Genomic DNA, 14,574 nt, shown 5'->3' with positions numbered 1-14,574 from the left:
TATCTTCTGTTAAAGACTTCACAAAATATGGATGCTCTTGCCGCTTTTCACTAGATGACACCTTCGTTTTCTTAAAAATTTTATTTTCCTTAATGTTTATAATTTCGCTTAATGTATGTTTATAAACATTTATAAACAATGTGATTTTAATACTGTAAACAAAATAATAAAAAAACAAAAGGCAACAAAAAAATATATAAAATTATATACTAAACTGACACAATAATTTAAACATTGCACAACAGTACATAATTATAACTCGTTCAATTTATTCTAGGCCCGCGTTGTTATCAGTAATACTCACTTCTACAAGTGAGTACTGCGGACAGAACAAATATTTTTACTCAAATTCAGTCGTATTTATATGTGGAATACACGCATCTGGCTGGATTTTATTTAGTTTAATATAATAGCGCGCTTTGTTAGGTTTTATATATTTATACGAGTCTTTTCCCAACAACAAATTATTCATTTGCTGGCAGTATTAGTATTTATTTGCCCTAGTGATCCTAAATAAACGCGACTCTTAAACTATCACTTTAGTTATATTTAACTAAAATTTGTAAAAAATTTATAACAGTTTGTAAAAGAAACTTAGATTTGCAAGTAATGTTGCTGAAAATTTAACAACAAATTTCATAAATAATAATAAAATAAAAAAAATTCTAAAAAGGGAAAATATTCATTAACACATTGTACTGCAAAAAATTAATAGTGTTTATATTGATATGAAAAAAAATCTATATAATTACAAAAATATAAGCAATTCATGTGTAGAATATGGATTTTTTTTTTTAAATAGAAAAAAATTTTACTTTAAATGAAAACAGTCGATTTTTAGCCGGTTTACCATAAAGTTGTGTTTATGTTAGAAATGAAAATTTACCAAAAATAAATATAAACAGTGAATATAAATTTTGAAAAAATAAATAAACAAAAAAATTATTCTTATGAAATATAAAAATATATAAACTGTTGGAAACATTTTATTTACAATTATATATTTTATTACTTTTATCAAAAGCAATTTCTTAAGAAAAATTTTATCAAAATGGAAATGAACGTAGGTGTTTTGGATTTATTCAAGTTATTGGGCAAGTAAGTCAATAATGTGTGAAATTAAATATTATTTGTAAATTATTGAATTTTCTCTATAATTTCGTTATATAGAGACTATGTATAATAAACGAACTGTTCTTGTAAATCATGAAACAAATATTTAAAATTTTAAAATAATTAAAGTCCTGCTCTGGACTATACCCATCTTAAAGTATACTTATAGCTTAAAATAATTTTCTGAGTCGATTTAGCTATGTCCGCCCGTCAGTCCGTCTGCCTGTCTGTATGTCTGTCTGTCTGTCTGTCTGTCTGTCTGTCTGTCTGTCCGTCTGTCTGTCCGTCTGTCTGTCTGTCTGTCTGTCTGTCTGTCTGTCTGTCTGTCTGTCTGTCTGTCTGTCTGTCCGTCTGTCTGTCTGTCTGTCTGTCCTTCCATGTATCCGTCCGTCAGTCCATGTAAACCTTTTAATCAAACTACAGGTCGCAATTTTGAAGATATTAAATTAAAATTCAATGAAATTTGGTACATGATCTTCTATTGTCCCAGAGACGAAGCCTATTGAAAATAGTTAAGATCGATCCATTATTTCACCTAGCCCCCATACAACTGAAACCCCGAATAGGGCTTGTAAACCTTGTAATCAAACAACAGGTCGTAATATTGAAGATAATTCAATGAAATTTGATACATGATCTTCTATTTTACCAGAGACGAAGCCTATTATTTCCATTATTTCACTTAGCCCCAATACAACTGAACCCCCCCGAATAGGGCTTTTATGTTCATAAATATGTGTAATATACTCGTATCTTGACAAAACGCTGCAATACTAAGTTATATACTAGCATTGATGATCCAGATTAATTTTATAATAATAGGGCCTCATTTGACCCTAGCCCTATACAAAGCCCCCTTCAAAATATGACTTAAATGTCCATAATTTTATTCAAAAATAAATGGCTTCAGTATATCTGAGGCAAGGTACAATTCAACTTAAATGCTTTATTATGAAAACTAGGGTATTAGGGTAGGGTATTAGTTAGTCGGTGTCGCCCGACTATAATTTCTTACTTGTTTCAATAAATATTAAATTCACCAAATTATCTTAAAAATTGTCTAGAGTGCACACAAAGTTTACAAGGATACAGAGACAGACGAACATATATAAATATTTACCAACACCTATAGTGGTATATAAATTATATGATGAAATCAAAAAAGTAGGTTTTACAGATAATTTATAGCTTTGAAATTAGATGTAAATTAATTTCACAATATATTTGTAATAAATATCGGCTACTATCGGCGTATAATTGACTCAAACTCATTTATAACCAGTCCCCTTTAGAAAGCGACTTTAAGAGTCATAACTGGCTGAAAACTATAGTGATGAAAATCAACACAAACTAGTTCTATAGAAACCAAAATCTCTCTACAAAATGTAACAAGTAAGAAACTATAGTCAGGCGTGGCCGACCATATGATACCCTACACCAATTGCGAATATTAAATATCATTCATTTTCAATATTAAAGTATTTGTGTTGAATCTTACATAGGTTCCAAATAATGTCTGTTCATTTCGGTTGTACGCTGACTCGGAGAAATAAAAGACCGATTTCAATAATATTCAAGAGTCTTCGTCATTGGATCCAGAGAAGAGTATGCGACAAATTTTAACAAATTATATTGAAAATTGCGAGCTGTCAAAGACGGACACAGCTAAAGGCCCAAATCGGAAGTTCCTGGCATAGGGCAGAAATTGAGCCGATCCTCATAAAATTTATTGTTGGGAATTATGTTTATATAAAACTTATAAGTGAGTTGTGGGCATTCAAGTAATTTTCAAAAGGGTACTTTGTATAGGGGCTAGGGTCTAATGAGGACCGATCATTACGAAAATCGACATTGTTATTTATAATTATATTAAACTTAATTATATAGATTTTTGGAAAGAAAGTAGTATATTTGTCGTTGTTATGAGTTAAAAGGCCCAAATCGGTCGGTACGGTTGAATGGGGGCTATGGTAAAAATTGGTCCGATCCTTATAAAATTTATTGTCGGGATTTATTTTTATATACAATTTATTTGTGTCAAATTTCATCGTGATACAAGTGATTATAAGTGAATTGTGGACGTTCAAATAATTTTCTGAAGGGGACTTAGTATGGGGGCCAGGGTCAAATGAGGCCCGATCATTACTAAGATTGACAGTGATATTTAGGATTATGTCAAACTTAGTTCTGGCAATTTTTGGGGAGATAGTAGTATATTTGACCTAGTTATGAGCTAAAAGGCCCAAATCGGAAGGTCCGGTTGTATGGGGGCTATGGCAAAAATGGGTCCGATCCTTAAAAAATTTATTGTCGGCATTTATTTTAATATAAAACTTATTTGTGCCAAATTTCATCGTGATGCAAGTGATTATAAGTGAATTGTGGACGTTCATATCATTTTCTGAAGGGGACTTAGTATGGGAGCTAGGGTCAAATAATGTCCGATCTTAACGACAATCGTTAAAATTATTAAGACTTATATAATATTAAGTTTTGCCAATTTTGTAGAGATAGTAGATCATTTAACATAATTATGAGGGCAAAAGCCCTATTCGGGTGGTCCGGGCTAGGGGAAATAATGGACCGATTTCAACTATTTTCAATAGCATTCTTCTAAAAGAAGTGCACGTTCCAAATTTCATCAAATTATCTCAAACATTGCTACCTGTAGAGTGCACACAAAGTTTACATGGACACAAAGACAGACAGACGGACATAGCTAAATCGACTCAGAAAGTAATTCTAACCCAATTGGTATTGGTTGTAGGACCAATATTTTTGGATGTTACAAACATCAGTACAAACGCATAATATCCTCCCCACTATAGTGTTGTAGGGTATAAAAATAACAAAGTTTATAATAACTTGATGATAATATTCTTTTTATTTGAAATAAATATTATTTATTATTATTAAACAACAACAAAGAAAACTAAATAAAAAACTGTACTTATTTTTGTAATTAGAAAATTTTTGAATTATTTAAATAATACTGTTTTTAAGAATTTGCTTATATTTTGCGATAAGACAAATTATACTCTTTTTTAATTGATAAGGGTTATTATCAGTTAATAAAAATATTTATTATTTAACTGGATCAGTAAAGTTACAAAGAAGGCAAATGTTTAAAAAGATTTAATAATCTAACAATTAAATACATATTGTGAATAAGTAATTTGTATTGTAATTGGAACAATAGGCTAAATACTTTGTTAATTTGTATGAAACTTAAACTTTGGACATTGTGGGCTGAGTTCTGTAGAATTTGTTGGCAATATTTTACAGTTATAGTTATGTTGAATGGATTTTACTTCCATATGTTATAGAGAGATTAAAACAATATTTTCTGCAAGTTTCTTTTATATTTATTTAATCAGTTAAAATTTTCAAAATTAAAGGCCCTTACTTCACAACAGCAGATGAGTTTATACAAATATTCAGTAAGAGGCTCGACTTTTTGCAAAAAATTATTGTTTTTTTAACACTTTCATATGATTGCCAAGAAAAAAAAAAATAATAGAAATAATTAATTATACGAACAAGTTTTTTTATTGCAAAAATAAAACAATTTATCTTTTTGTGTTATATCAAATTATTTTATATACTACATATTATCAACAATTCCCATTATATAAACAAAGTGCAATGTTTCACAATTTAAACAAATGTTTATATTAATTATATATGTACGTCTATTAACGCTAAACAAAAAAAAAAATAAATATCTTCTAAATATTGTCACTTTTATTAAAAGCAAACGCTACGTTTTACGACTTTTTTTATTATACATTCTAATTACAACATTTTTATTCTACTTTTTAGCTTAAATTACCGCATTTAAGCATTAATTAGAATAATATGAATTTGTTGGGAAGTTTAAATAAAAAATAAAATTTTTAAATGACATGTTAGAGGCGAATGCCAAACACTCTAAGAGAAGATACATGTTTGACATTAAATTTTCATTGAACGTTTAGAAGCAAAGCAAGCTATCTGCTTCTTAATTACTTAAGAAAACTCAATGATTCCCAGTATTCCTAAGTAGTCGGGCTTGACCTTATAACTACATTCATTGTATTTAAAATATTTAGAATTCTTTGATGGAAAATTGATTTTATGGAAGAGACCTATGGGGAATAGGACAGGCAGATACAAATTAAATTGATGGACAGATAGTTATTAGTTAGTGGTTAGTTAGTTAGTTAGTTAGTTAGTTAGTTAGTTAGTTAGTTAGTTAGTTAGTTAGTAGTTAGTTTAGTTAGTTAGTTAGTTAGTCTTAGTTAGTAGTTAGTTAGTTAGTTAGTCGTTAGTTAGTTAGTTAGTTAGTTAGTTAGTTAGTTAGTTAGTTAGTTAGTTAGTTAGTTAGTTAGTTAGTTAGTTAGTAGTTAGTTAGTTAGTTAGTAGTTAGTTAGTTAGTTAGGTTAGTTAGTAGTTAGTTAGTTAGTTAGTTAGTTAGTTAGTTAGTTAGTTAGTTAGTTAGTAGTTAGTTCGTTAGTTAGTTAGTTAGTTAGTTAGTTAGTTAGTTAGTTAGTTAGTTAGTTAGTTAGTTAGTTAGTTAGTTAGTTAGTAGTTAGTTAGTTAGTTAGTTAGTTAGTTAGTTAGTTAGTTAGTTAGTTAGTTAGTTAGTTAGTTAGTTAGTTAGTTAGTTAGTAGTTAGTTAGTTAGTTAGTAGTTAGTTAGTTAGTTAGTTAGTTAGTTAGTTAGTTAGTTAGTTAGTTAGTTAGTAGTTAGTTAGTTAGTTAGTTAGTTAGTTAGTTAGTTAGTTAGTTAGTTAGTTAGTTAGTTAGTTAGTTAGTTAGTTAGTTAGTTAGTTAGTTAGTAGTTAGTTAGTTAGTTAGTTAGTTAGTTAGTTAGTTAGTTAGTTAGTAGTTAGTTAGTTAGTTAGTAGTTAGTTAGTTAGTTAGTTAGTTAGTTAGTTAGTTAGTTAGTTAGTTAGTTAGTTAGTTAGTTAGTTAGTTAGTTAGTTAGTAGTTAGTAGTTAGTTAGTTAGTTAGTTAGTTAGTTAGTTAGTTAGTAGTTAGTCGTTAGTTAGTTAGTTAGTTAGTAGTTAGTTAGTTAGTTAGTTAGTTAGTTAGTTAGTTAGTTAGTTAGTTAGTTAGTTAGTTAGTTAGTTAGTTAGTTAGTTAGTTAGTTAGTTAGTTAGTTAGTTAGTTAGTTAGTTAGTTAGTTAGTTAGTTAGTTAGTTAGTTAGTTAGTTAGTTAGTTAGTTAGTTAGTTAGGTAGTTAGTTAGTTAGTTAGTTAGTTAGTAGTTAGTTAGTTAGTTAGTTAGTTAGTTAGTTAGTTAGTTAGTTAGTTAGTTAGTTAGTTAGTTAGTAGTAGTTAGTTAGTTAGTTAGTTAGTTAGTTAGTTAGTTAGTTAGTTAGTTAGTTAGTTAGTTAGTTAGTTAGTTAGTTAGTTAGTTAGTTAGTTAGTAGTTAGTAGTTAGTTAGTTAGTTAGTTAGTTAGTAGTTAGTTAGTTAGTTAGTTAGTTAGTTAGTTAGTTAGTTAGTTAGTTAGTTAGTTAGTAGTTAGTTAGTTAGTTAGTTAGTTAGTTAGTTAGTAGTTGGTTGTTAGTTGGTTGGTTAGTTGGTTGATTAGTTGGTTAGTTAGTTAGTCATTCATATCAGCAGAAAAATTATTTCATCTGACATGCCTATATACAGGCGGGCAGAAAGATACCTCTAGATCTATACTTCTATGAGAATTCAGGTCTCAAAAATATATTGAAAACGGAATACAAGTTCATATTAAATACCCTACCCATACAGGTGAAGGGTATTAAAACATGGCGATTAACACCTTTGCTTCTATGCCATTCAACTATGTGTTAGTGTACTAATGTATATAAGTTATTTTTACTACATTTCAAAAAAGAAATTTGCATTCTAAGTATTGTTATATTGTCCATTAATTAAACTAATTATTTGAATGTCTTGTGAAATAAAATAATTTATGCTGAAGAATTAAAGGTTGCACTGAGAGCTAGATGTTTTAGTGTAAAATAAATGACAAATGTGTCTTTACTAAAGAAAGATAACGTACATATGTATGTTAATTTTCATCTGCTGCATTCAAATGCTATTTAAAACTGTAAGTAGTATTATTAAAATAACCACAATTTAATGGTTAATTAAGCAGTTGCATTATTAATCTCTTTCCTTTTTTACCCATAAATATTTATTTGGTTTCTTTATCAAACAAAAATTTAAATTTTGTTCTGTCATTGGACTTGACAGTTTATGGGAATTGTTAATCTTATCGCTTTTTTATGCATGGTGGTTTTAATTAGTTTAATAAACATAAAAAATTTCAGATTAACTGGATTTTAACTGCTGAGCTCTACTAACATTTTCGATAATGTCACTTAGGTAATCTTCATTGAAGAAGAAGTCAAAGGTTATTTCTTTGAACAATTGTGAAAATAACATTTAAAGAAATATTTGTAATTGACGTCAGCACTTTGATTTAAAATGAAAATAAAAATCTGAAAAATCTCATACATATACCTATCATCCAGGCGTGCCAGATTTTTCGATATTTTCTACAACAAAAACGATTTTTATTTCATTGAAAAATATTTTAAAATTATTTTTTTAATTTTTTTGTAAAAACTAAACTTTACAAGAGCATAAGTCAAACCTTTGACCTTTAAGTATAGATTACATGCCATTCAGTAAATGGTACGAGATTTGATAAAATATTGCTGCATTAACAAAATAAAACCAAGCTTATCGCAGCAATTATGACAATTTGCAAAATTATATCAGTATTTTAAGAAAAAAACGAGTTAGAGTGCTATATTCGGCTGAGCCGAATCTTAAATAACCTCCACCAGATACTTTTATATTAATACTTTTCGAAATGATCAAATATTTGTAGAAATAAGTTAACTCATGTCTTAAATAGAAAAATCCCAAGATTTAAACAGCTTATATATATAACAATTGCAATATTTATTGAACATTACAAACGCCATTTTCTTTATATTTTTATAGCGCTTAGCGATATTTAGTAATTTGCATGTATACATGTGTGTGAAAGATTTAAGGATTTTCAAAATACTTATGCAGCTAGTTAAATACGGTTAAAGCGCTTTTAGGGGCAGGACCTAGTATGGTAGATATGAAAAATTATAGACTGATCGTAAAAAATTCTTTAAGCAAAATTTCTGTACATAAAAGCTATATTTCAGTAAAATTTTGTATCTATATTGTAATTTAGTAATAAGTAATGTGTGTTTAAGTGTTTTTCTGAAGGGAACCTTGTATGGGACCGATCGCACCCATGTTATGAACCAATCATGAAAAAATCTTGAAATTGAATTTTTCTATACAAAACCAATATTTGTGCCAAATTTTGTATCAATATCTTTATTTGGTAATGAGTAATGTGCGCTTAAGAGATTTTCCTAAAAGGACCTTGTATGGGAGCTATGACCAATTATGTATATAAAGACAAAATTTCAAAATTCTGTATCGATATCATTGTGCATTTAAGTGATTTTCTGGAGAGGACCTAGTATGAGAGCTATGACCAAATATGGACCGATCGTAAAACAATTTTATAGTGTAATTTATGTATATAAGAGCAGTGATTTTGCTAAATGTATGGATATCAATATTTGGTTATAAGTAATGTGCGTTTAGGTGATTTTCGGGAAGAATGTGTAAAAAATGCTTATTTTTTCGAGGTTGTTTTAAATTTTGATTCATAACTTTTCCCGGTGTGAACCGATTTTGCCCATTTTCAATACCAAACAATTTCGGAAAGTCAAGAACATTTTGGGTGAATTTGGTCAAATTCTATTGCTTTATTTTATCGTGAGCGTGTTTTACACAGACAGACGGACATAGCTAAATCGACTCAGAATTTGATAAGGACCCAGAATATATATACTTTGTTGGGTCTCAGATGAATATTTCTTGGTGTTACACGCAGAATGACACCATATCACCACTGATGGTGGTGGAGGGTATAAAAATAATCCTACTTTTTAGTAAAATCTTAATGACGTGTACTACACTCTAAGTACGTATGTATGTGATGCATAGAACTGAAATCTCTTCTTCTATTTAAATAACACTTTAATTTATAAACTAAACGGTACACGAATATCTAAAATTTCATTCATGACAGGTAGAGAAACAGTATATTATACTTAAAGTATTCCTGTATTCTAAATTAACACTTTTTTCATTTCCAATAGTAAATATGTATATATAATTGTTTCTTTATTATTTTGTATATCTATTACAGTAAACAATATAACAGTAATTAATAAGTTATTGTAGTAAATTATTATCTAGAGAATGTAAAATGTCTAGCGTGAAAAAAACTATTCATATTTGTTTACAATATTTTGTTGCAATAATGACTTTGATTTTTTTTTAATTATTAACAACTAAATGAAATAGTAACTTCAGTCAAACGTGACGGATTTGCAATTAAAAATATATAAATTTTTATTTATAATTATTATACAAAAATATTGTGATCTAAGTGAAGAAATTAAAAAAATTTTGAAAGTATAGATTCCGCATCAGATGAACTGCTCGATTTTTGAGTACGAGAACTTGACAACCCATTTTCGTATGTCTTGTTCTGAAGCGTATTCCAGAGAGCGTACTGCATCGGACAAGGCCAAGATCTCACCAATACTTATTATACCCTACACCACTTTAGTTGGGAGTTTGGGTTTGTGCGGATGTTGGAAACGCACAATAATATTGTTCCTATATCCATCCTAAAGTATACCAATCGGCTTAGAAGCATTTTCTGAATCGATTTATCTATATCTGTCTGTCTGTCTATCTGTCTATCTGTCCGTCCGTCCATGGCTTAAAAATATGAATATAATGACGAAATTTGTAACACATAAGTTTTATGAGAGCCAAAATTAGTGAATATCGGTCCATAATTGGCCCTACCGCCCATACAAGGTCCCCTTCAGAAAATTACTTTAACGCTCATTACTGTTTAAAAAATAGGATTATAGCGATAAAATTTGACACAAGTAAGTTCCTCGCGAGCCACAATTTCTCTACTGAATTGTATGTGGATCGGTCCATAATTGACCCTAACCCCAATATAAGGTCCCCTTCAGAAAATTGCTTAAACGATCATTGCTGGTTTAAAAATACGAGTTATGAAATACGGTTATGAAATTCGACATAAGAAACTGTACTACGAACTTTAATCTTGCTACCGACATTCATGTGGAATTTGTCGGTAACCCTACCCCGATTGATGTCAATTATAGACAATGATTGTATATAAGTCATTACGACAGTACTTAATAGTAATGTATTCGGTATGTAGCACTCATTGAAAAGTTGTTGTGTAAGCACAAATCTTTACCAAGTTTTTTCTAAGAAATTAAAAGTAAATTTTTTATGAAATCACGAACCGATTTTTAAAATTTCGTAGGTAATTAAAAATTTTCATAAAATCTTAAAAATTTTGAACCCTACCTTGATGACCTTTACAGACATGTCTTAAACGACTCAGGAAGTGATTTTGACTACTTTCTGACGATTAGAGCTTTAATAGGTCAATTATGTATTGATTATATTTCTAACTTCATTGTTCTTATTTTCTTAGACTTTTATCTTTCAAAATCGAAGAAAGACGTTTGGCCACCAGTGAATTTGAAACCATTGATACATACTATGGTAAAGTTCGGGGTATGAAGCGCAAAAATGCTTATGAAGCATTTGGTTCTTATTATGCATTTGAGGGAATTCCATATGCTAAACCACCCATAGGAGAATTAAGATTTCGAGCACCACTTCCGCCAGAGCCGTGGGACGATGTGCTAGATTGTTTGTACTACAAATCAAAGCCAGTGCAAAAGGATTTCATTAAAAGGATTACTCTTGGGTCAGAAGATTGTCTATATTTAAATGTCTATGCTAAAAAGGTATTTTGTTTTGATGAATTTTCTTAAAATTTTTTCTATTAAGTAGTATTTTTTTATATAAAAGCTTTGTTCTGAAAAACCTTTACCCGTTATGGTTTGGATATATGGCGGTGGCTTTCAAATAGGTGAAGCTAGTCGAGAAATCTATTCGCCAGATTATTTTATGCAAAAGGATGTTATACTAGTAACAGTGGCATATCGTTTGGGAGCTTTGGGTAATTTGATATTGTTATAATTTTAAACTTAATTTAATTTATACATTTTTATTTAAAAATTCTAGGTTTTCTTAGTTTAAATGACCCCGATCTACAAGTACCTGGCAATGCTGGCCTTAAAGACCAAATTATGGCATTGAAATGGGTTCAACAAAATATTGAATACTTTAATGGTGATCCCAATAATGTAACACTATTTGGTGAAAGTGCCGGAGCAGCTTCTACCCATATATTAATGCTGACACCCCAAGCCAAGGGTCTGTTCCATAAGGCCATTTTACAATCTGGTGCGGCGATATGCGGTTGGGCCAATACGCCTCCTCTAGATTGGGGCTATAAACTGGCCTGTAATATAGGCTATAAAGGCAACAATAACGACAAAGAGGTTTTTCGCTTTTTAGCCAAACAAGATGCCAAAAAATTGGCTTGCAGGGATACAGTAATGTTAAGTCGTCAGGAAAGATTTGATAATATATTATTTGCATTTACACCAGTAGTGGAACCTTATATGACAGACACCTGTATAACAAATAAACCTTTTAAGGATTTATTGCCCAGTGCCTGGAGTAATGAAATACCACTAATTGTGGGTGGTACGTCATTTGAGGGACTGTTTTATTATGCCACGATAACGAGATCGAATTTTCTGGTAAATGACCTAACGGACTGTATTAATCTGCTACCTGATGACATCATACCCAAACATACAAACGAAGAACTCAAGGTCATGGCCTCCAAACTAAAACAAACCTATTTTGGCAGCAAATCACCCAGTGTTAAGGAAACCTTATTTGAATATATGGATCTTATGAGTTATAGAACATTTTGGCATGCCATGTTTAGAACTATTAAAGCTAGATCAGCCTATGCTACCCAAGTACCTACCTATTGTTATGTTTTCGATTTTGATTCAGATTTTTTCAATCATTTTCGCGTTTTAAATTGTGGCAAATCTGTGCGGGGTGTTTCGCATGGTGACGATATTTCCTATTTATTCTACAATGTAGTAGCTGAGAAATTGCCCGTCACCTCAGCAGAATTTAAATCTATACAACGTCTCATAGGCATATGGTATAATTTTGCCTTAAACTCCAATCCCAATTGTAAAGAAATTCAAACAGTTTCTTGGCAACCAGTTGGTCATGATACAGATTTACAAAAACCCATTAAGATTTTAAATATAAGTGATGAGCTAGAGTTCAAGGACTTGCCTATGCATCGTAATCTACAAATCTGGAATAGTTTCTATACAAAGGAATCTTTATATTAAAAAGTATAAAGGATTTTTCTTTGTTTTTGAAACCAGTTTAAAACTTGCCAATGATGTGATAGTAAATAAACAAAATTTTTTTTAGTTTAAGTATAAATCTGTGGAGTGGAACAAAATTCCTAGAATTAAATAAATACAAATTAATGGTTAAAATTATGAACATAAATAAATTGTTTAATATGTAGTTGTTTTTTATTAACTTGGTTATTGATTTTTATTGTTAATAAATGATTTTTTTTATATTTATAGACCAATAAAAAAATTTGAATAAACAATTTGTACTATTGGTATATTTTTAATTACAGCAATTAAATATAAAACTATTTGTTTTAAATGCCATTTGTATTACAAATTATGGTTATTTTTAATGCAAAGTGATATTAATCATTTTTTGCACTTATAACAAATGTTTTAAGTTTTATGAGTTCAAGCCACAACTTACATAAATATATACCAACCATCTGAATATGAGTAGATGATAAACATATAGATTACTTCATTCGAAATATTTATATATAACATCGCTTAATACGAATCCCTAATTTATCATTGCTTATCATTGCTTCACAATGCTTTTTCTTAGACATTACAAAAACCTTAGACATTTAACTATCATAAAGACTTATTGATCTATTCATGTTTATAATATTTTTATAAATTAAGTTTTTAAAAGTTTTTAAATGAAATTAAATAAGTATTACTTGTATTAATAATACGTGGTATAACGCAGTATCAGTTAATTTCACAAAATCATTTTTTTTTTTTTTTTTTTTTTTTGTTAAAAATCTGGTTATTTTTAATCGAAATGTTAACATATATTAATTATTTTAACCAACCGTTTATCTTTGCGATAACTAGGGGTTTAGAAATGCTTACTAAACTTTCAGTCAGAGTTGTGGTTATATTTTAAATTAGATATGGCGGAAACGTATCCGCAAGTGTTTTTGAATTTATCAAAATGTCTGTCTGCAATTTGTTAAGTAATGTTAAGTAAAAACATTTATCGTTGAACTACGAAAGAGAATGAGCCAAAGAATGAACAACATGTTCACATATATATTTACACATGTAGGTCTGATTGCGTTCTGTAATAGAGGAAAGAAAAAAAAACAAATTTGAGAGAATTGATTTTATATTTTTTATACGATAATAAATACTCTCTCTGCAAAAAATTATAGTATTCAAATTTTAAAATAATCAGCTGCTTATGTTTACGAAATGGATAAATGAAAACAAAGACGAAGAAAGTATTTGTTTATATTAAATAAAAAAGAAAACAAAACGAGAACCAGTAAATAAAAGCTAGAATGTATAATGGGAAATAATGACGTATATTGATAACTACAGAGCTGCCAGATTAAACGAGTGGGATAAGTGCATAAAAGTGTACACAACTAACTAACTAACTAACTAACTAACTAACTAACTAACTAACTAACTAACTAACTAACTAACTAACTAACTAACTAACTACTAACTAACTAACTAACTAACTAACTAACTAACTAACTAACTAACTAACTAACTACTAACTAACTACTAACTAACTAACTACTAACTAACTAACTAACTAACTAACTAACTAACTAACTAACTAACTAACTAACTAACTAACTAACTAACTAACTAACTAACTAACTAACTAACTAACTAACTAACTAACTAACTAACTAACTAACTAACTAACTAACTAACTAACTAACTAACTAACTAACTAACTAACTAACTAACTAACTAACTAACTAACTAACTAACTAACTAACTAACTAACTAACTAACTAACTAACTAACTAACTAACTAACTACTAACTAACTAACTAACTAACTAACTAACTAACTAACTAACTAACTAACTAACTAACTAACTAACTAACTAACTAACTAACTAACTAACTAACTAACTAACTAACTAACTAACTAACTAACTAACTAACTAACTAACTAACTAACTAACTAACTAACTAACTAACTAACTAACTAACTAACTAACTAACTAACTAACTAACTACTAACTAACTAACTAACTAACTAACTAACTACTAACTAACTAACTAACTAACTAACTAACTAACTAACT

The 14,574-nt window shown here is 29.1% G+C and overlaps 1 protein-coding gene across 2 annotated transcripts; it reads left to right on the top strand.

Annotated features, from left to right (window-relative positions):
- Positions 1-378: 378 nt before the first annotated feature.
- Positions 379-12,663, top strand: LOC119604353 (esterase B1-like). 2 transcript variants are annotated; one of them, XM_037956931.1, is made up of 5 exons: positions 381-606; positions 831-1,098; positions 10,694-11,012; positions 11,077-11,227; positions 11,293-12,663. In XM_037956931.1, the coding sequence occupies exons 2-5, from the start codon at positions 1,052-1,054 to the stop codon at positions 12,495-12,497; spliced, it is 1,722 nt and encodes a 573-aa protein (XP_037812859.1). In that variant the 5' UTR covers positions 381-606; positions 831-1,051; the 3' UTR covers positions 12,498-12,663. The 2 variants fall into 2 exon arrangements, with proteins under 2 accessions (XP_037812858.1, XP_037812859.1); XM_037956930.1 differs by having other exon boundaries at positions 379-1,098.
- The last annotated feature ends 1,911 nt before the right edge of the window (positions 12,664-14,574 follow it).

The sequence above is a fragment of the Lucilia sericata genome, unplaced genomic scaffold (assembly GCF_015586225.1).
Source record: "Lucilia sericata isolate MDLA Ls3-8-SP2 unplaced genomic scaffold, ASM1558622v1 Contig000384F_arrow, whole genome shotgun sequence".
NCBI lineage: Eukaryota > Metazoa > Arthropoda > Insecta > Diptera > Calliphoridae > Lucilia > Lucilia sericata.
Note: the sequence above shows the minus strand (reverse complement) of the source record. Positions and strands in the feature narration are given on the sequence as shown.

Coding starts and splice junctions, on each gene's coding strand:
- LOC119604353 (XM_037956930.1), top strand. CDS start 1,052: ATGGAAATGAACGTAGGTGTTTTGGATTTATTCAAGTTATTGGGCAA. Junction 11,013..11,076: donor TAAATGTCTATGCTAAAAAG/GTATTTTGTTTT, acceptor TTTATATAAAAG/CTTTGTTCTGAAAAACCTTT. Junction 11,228..11,292: donor ATATCGTTTGGGAGCTTTGG/GTAATTTGATAT, acceptor TAAAAATTCTAG/GTTTTCTTAGTTTAAATGAC.